This window comes from Miscanthus floridulus, chromosome 12 (assembly GCF_019320115.1).
Source record: "Miscanthus floridulus cultivar M001 chromosome 12, ASM1932011v1, whole genome shotgun sequence".
In the NCBI taxonomy this organism is placed as follows: Eukaryota; Viridiplantae; Streptophyta; class Magnoliopsida; order Poales; family Poaceae; genus Miscanthus; species Miscanthus floridulus.
The window spans coordinates 29,928,886-29,934,885 of record NC_089591.1 but is presented as its reverse complement, the minus strand read 5'-3'; the positions used below and the strand labels follow the sequence as shown (position 1 = coordinate 29,934,885).

Genomic DNA, 6,000 nt, shown 5'->3' with positions numbered 1-6,000 from the left:
GCTGGCAGTGGAGTCTACAACCTCGTCTATCTGAGGCAGACCGAAGGGGTCTTTAGGGCAGTGTTTGTTAAGATTAGTGTAACCAACGCATATTCTCTATTCTTTATTCTTTTTTCGAACAAGAATAGGGTTTGCTAACCGCTTAGGATGATACATTTTTTATGAATTTGGTAGCTAAGAGCCATTTTATTTCAACCCTAATAGCCTCCTTCTTATCTAGTGCGAATCGACAGAGTTTCTGCTTGATCGGTTTGGCGGTCGACGAGACATTCAAGGAGTGCTCGATCTTCTCCCATGGTACCCCCAGCATGTCTGTAGGTTTTCAAGCAAACATGTCAGCATTGGCACGTAGGAAGGAGACGAGCGCGCTTTTTCTATTTGGGGTCAAGGTGAGCCCCAATCTTCACGGTCTTGGAGGGGCCATCAAGGCCGAGGCTGACCTCCTTGATTTCCTTAGACACCGTTTTGGCTTCGGTGACCATGCTAGCCATCTAGATGGAGAGGTCAGTGGCTTCGGCGAGGGCAAGACTCTCTGTCTCATAGGCGTAGGCGATGGAGAGGTTAGCCCATAGAGCCAGGACTCCTATAGGCGAAGGCATCTTTAGCACCAGATACGCGTAGTGCGGTACAACCATGAACTTGGCTAGAGTTGGCCAACCAAGTATGGCGTTGTAGGCGGTGTTGAAGTCAGCGACGTAGAAGTTGATGTGCTCGATGCAGTAGTTGCTTGCCGTGCTGAACTGTACTAGTAGGGTGATCTTTCCAAGCAGTTTGGAGGCCCTACTAGGTACCACACCCCAAAAGGAGGAGTCGAAGGGTGTGAGATCTGCTAACCCGAGGCCTAGCTCCTTTAGGGTTCTAGTGAAGAGGAGATTCAGAGCGCTCCCACCATCGACGAGCACTTTTCTGAAAAAGCACCTTCTAGACAGTTGTGTTGAGGACGAGGGGGAATGCCCTATGTAGGGGATGTCCACCCACTGGTCGACCCTGTTGAAGGTGATGGGGACCTCGGACCATGGGTGATAGCTGGGGTTGGCGGCGGCGTCTTTCATAGTGACGGTGAGCACCCACCGTGCGGCGAGCTTCCGTTCTCTTCTGCTCTTGGTGGAGGCAAGGCCCCCAAAGATGGTGGCAACCACCTTGTAGTGGTCCTAGAAGGCATTGTTATTGCCCCTAGGTGGTCGGCGGCCTCCTGCTCCATTGTTGGTGTCGTTGTCTAGCTTTTTGTCCTAGAACTCCTTAGCCAAGCCGATGTAGTTCTTCATCTTATGTTTGGCATTCTTGTTGAGAGGGCACGGGCCATCGAGGATCTTCTTATATTGCTCATCGTAGTTGCGCTTGGCCCGAGGTTCATTGACGGCGGCGACGATGTGGTCTGGCCGCCGCCAGCGATTTTGGTCAGACTTGGGTCCTTCAGGCCGATCACGGCCTCTATCATGATGGTAATTACGGTCGTTGTAGTGGCGGTCATTGTGACGTCGGTCGTCAAGGCAGTCATCGTAGCGGCATATTGGGCGATGAGTACCCGCATCCTCATTGAAGCGCACCTCAGCTTCCTCGACGTCAGCGTACTGGTTGGCAGTCGTGATCATCTCGCCAATCCCTATGGGTGTCTTACGGTTGAACTTGGAGTGAAGCTCGCGGTGGTGGAGTCTTTGGATGAAGGCGGTGATGACCTCAGCTTCCGTGATATTGGGAATAGAATTCCTCATCTCGGAAAAACATCGGATGTAGCTACAGAGGAGCTCGGACGGCTTCTGATTGATGCTGTTCAGATCATGCTTGGTGCCTGGCCGAGTACACGTAGCCATGTAATTGTCGATGAAGATTTTTTTAGCTCTTCCTAGGATTCGATGGAGTCTGGGGCAAGGCTTATAAACCAGCTCATGGCGGTTAGCGTGAGCATGACAGGAAGATAGTTCGCCATGACACTGGTGTCTCCTCCAGCGGCACGGACAACAGTGGTGTAAGCCTGTAGCCACTATGTCGGGTTCATCCTTCCTTCGTAGGGCTTGACCCCAGTGATTTTGAAACCACGGGGCCACTAAAGTGTTCGGAGCGCCCTTGTGAATGTTGGAGGGCCCTCGGGGTTGTCAGCGCCGTCGTCTGTAGTGTTGCCGTCGACAAGCGGCTCGAGAGCTAAGTCTAGGTTACCGTACTCTTGCTCATACTCCTAGCGGCGGCGTACCTCTTCTTCATGGCGATCGAAGCAGCGTTCGTCGATACATTGTTGTGCATCTCAGAGATTGTTGAGGTGCACTCGGATGTCCTGGTTGACCTCCTGGTCGGGTTGGCGATGATGTTCAATGCGGTTGCCCCTAGCTCTGCCCTAGAGGGGTTGCCTATCGTTGCGGTGCTGGTCGGTGAAGCGACTTGGGCGGCGATCGGATCTTGTGGCGACTGATCGGTGAATCAAGGTTGTGGAGTAAGGTCTCTAATCCTGGCGGATCTCATTGACCTGGCAATGCGTCGCTTTAAGCATTACGACGACCTTGGCGACCTTCGGTGTCTGTGGGAGCCGGATGAGCTCATTGGCAGCCACGACCAGGTTGGCGCTTGGAGTCTTGAAGATGTCATGGCCGTCAACGTGGAGAAACTCATCGTCGAGGTTGTGCTAGAGTGGCCTTCCTTACGAGTCAAGCTGCTGCTCGGCCATCGCAAGTATAATCTCGTTTGCTTGGCATTGTGCGCGGTTGACATTCCAGTTCTCACGAGCAGCACGTTCCTCCTCAGTTTTGCTGTTCTGAGGGGGCTGTCGACGCTGACGTTGAAGATCATGCCACCCTAGAAAGGAGGGAGAGGAAGTTGCTCAGTGAAGGTTTCGGCGAGGGTCTCCGTAGAGCCATGGGACTCGGAGTCTAGATTCTCCTCTGAAATGGTCTAAAGGGACATTCCGGAGCATCGGGCGATGTGGAGCATGTTGACGGCCGGCGGAGGCTAGTCAGCGATCTGGTCGGCGAGAGGATGGACATCTCCAAGCTGGTCAGCGAATCTGCCCTTTAGGGCATCTTGGTAAGCGACAACGGTGTTAGTGAACCCGAAGGGTAGGGCCATAGCTCATAGAGTTTCCTGAGCAGCCTTTAATAGATCTAGATCGGAGGGTGGTCAGCGCCGAAACAGAGTGTCCAGAGTCGATTCAGCGATGGAGAGGCAATCGGCGAGCTTTAGACCAACCTGATCGATAGATGCGATCAGATCATCGTTGTTGATCTACCTCTTCTGGTAGTGAGAAAACGGGCGGCGAGTCATCGATGAAGGCGACCTCAGAGGCGGTTCTAAGATCGTATCTACAATCATAGGCGCAGGGGTGATCGGCGCAGAATCGATCTACACCGGCTCGAGGAGCTCTCCAACTCCGTCAGCGTTGATGATCCACGAGATCGATCCGACCGTGAAGATCTAGCCGGACTGCGGGAGGGATGAAGAGCCTACGAAAAAAACCATCTTGTTCGATAAGGAAACATCACATAATCCCCTACCTGCCGCGCCAACTGTCGACATAATATCGTCGACAGTCTTCCGAGGGGTATCCCCACGAAGGTAGATTGATCGGCAGAGAAGCGTGTGATTAAGAACAAGAAGGCAATAGAGACACACGAGTTACATAGGTTCAGGCCGTTAGTATGACGTAATACCCTACTCCTGTGGTCTGTTGGTTTGTATTAGCTATCATATGATATTGCGTGAGTTTAGAGAGGGTCCCTGCCCGCCTTATATAGTCCGAGGGGTAGGGTTACAAGTTGGTTAGATCTGAAAGATAACCGGAAAGTAATAACAGATTACATGAATCTTGGGATCATACGTATCCTAACAGATCTCGTAGTATCTTCAGGATATCTTCCCGGTGTCTTGCGGAAGGCGCTGAGCAGAATCATGCCCCGCAAGGCCTCGTCTTGTGGGCTGGGCCGCCCCTGGGGGCGTAGCCCATGTGGTCTGCCGTGGGTATCCAGGATCATACCCCCCACATGCCTCGTAACCCGGACCCTATCGTGTCTCAGCATAACCCTAAGCCATTTCCCCTTTTCAATCCAAATTGCTATCCAAATGCCACCTAAACCTTTGCTATTCCGATAAATAGCCATTATGAGCTAAGGGCTAAGGCAGCTAATCAGGAAGCATAGGAGGATTGCTATAACAGGGAAGGGAGCCATTACCAAGCATGTAGCATGTGTTTGGTTGTGGGTTCATCAGGAATGGGTTGAACCCAACCTAGATTTTTGGGATGGGACGAACCCATCTCATGTTTGGTTAGGGGTTGGGGTTTAACCCAGTTTTTGTGTTTGGTTTTACATGGTCTGTTGAGTGGGTTGAATCACTGATGGTGGGCCCCATGTGGCAGCCTCTGAACCCATCCTTCTCCTTCCTCTCGCTCGCGCGCGACTCGCCCAACATCGCGTCACCGTGCCACGCGCGGCTCGCCCGGCCCCGTGCCACGCAACCCCACGCCACCGCGCTACTCGGATGGCTACACGTCGCTGTGCCACACGAACGCACCACCCGCCTCACACGTGGCTCGCCCAGATCTGCGCCGCCACTGGCGGCGGCTGCTGCTATGCGTGGTCGCTGCCGACGTGCGTGGCCTACCGTCGTGCTTGGTCACCACCAGCCCGCGTGGCATCGTTGGGGCAACGCATGGACCGTCGCTGCCGGGGCTGGGCATGACCCACCGCCGCCGCTGCGTGTGGCTTCGCCGCCTTGGCTCGCGCCTGGCCTCCTCGCGGGCCGCATCTACCGCAAGACCGCCGTCATTCCACGCAACCGCCACGACTCCGCCATAGCTCCTCCACGCAGCCACGCTGGACGCTCCTCCATGCTCCCTTGCTCGATGGACACGAAGTGGGTTCGCTCCGGTTTCTTTGATTTGGAGGGACAGTGTCAACCAGCATCTCGAAAGAATATTCCCTTCCTAGGATAACCCCAACGCACTGGTCTACCAACCAAACACAATAAGAAAACATGTCCGATCCGCTCCAACCCACTTCACCCTCTCATACAAACTGTTGGACCGGAGGAGAGATTTCTATGTTTGCATCAAAACAGATTTAGAGAGTTGTTTTATTGTCATCAATCTTTGCTCCACACTGGCTCTTGTCCTCCGTGAAAATTGTTGAGCCTTATTCCAGATCGGACGGTTCGGGGATGTAACGGCATTTTTCGCTAACCCTTGTCCTCTCTTGTGTACCCTCGTGACTGACACCCAACGGGTCAATCCTAGTTTACCTCCGAGCATTCCTAAACCCCTACCTAAGCTAGGGTTTCCACGCATGGCGACCGCGACGCCGCCTCCGGCGATCCTAGGCACGCTTGGCGACTTCACATCGCGGGATAACTGGGACAAGTTCTTCGCGCTCCGCGGCAGCGGGGACAATTTTGAGTGGTACGCGGAGTGGCCTAACCTCCGGGCCCCGCTCCTCGCCATCCTCGGGGACCGCGGCGCCGCGGCGGAAGCGGGGTCGGCCCAGGAGATCCTGGTGCCGGCGTGCGGGAGCTCGGCGCTCTCGGAGCGGCTCTACGACGCGGGGTTCCGCCGCATCACCAACGTCGATTTCTCCCGCGTCGTCGTGGCGGACATGCTCCGCCGTCACGCACGCGCGCGGCCAGAGATGCGCTGGCGCGTCATGGACATGACCGACATGCAGGTATAATCCGTGTGCTACATAGACTGCGGTGTATGGGCTGGGTTGGTTTATGTCGAGCTTGGATTTTGGGTTTAACGGCAATGCTGTTGCTTGTCACGGGAATGATTTTAATTTGGGACATTGGTGGTTTGGTAGTTGTACTGATGAAGTTTGTTAGTTGAAAATTTGAAATTATTTTATATGCTCTGTTCCAAATTATAAGTCACTTTGGCAGCCAAAATTAAACCTCTAATTTTTACTAAGTCTATAGAAAAATGTACTAATATTTATAACATCAAATTAGTTTTATTCAATTCACCATGCATTGTGTTGAGAGTGAATTTATTTGGTATTACAGTATAGATGCCAATGTATATTTCTA

General features: G+C 53.3%; 1 protein-coding gene across 1 annotated transcript in view; it reads left to right on the top strand.

Moving 5' to 3' along the window:
* Positions 1-5,022: 5,022 nt before the first annotated feature.
* LOC136497279 (uncharacterized) overlaps positions 5,023-6,000 on the top strand; it is a 35,388-nt gene continuing 34,410 nt past the window's right edge. The window contains exon 1 of the mRNA XM_066493078.1: positions 5,023-5,639. Coding sequence (XP_066349175.1) covers positions 5,265-5,639 — 375 coding nt within the window. The 5' untranslated portion in view covers positions 5,023-5,264. The remainder of the gene's footprint in view (positions 5,640-6,000) is intronic.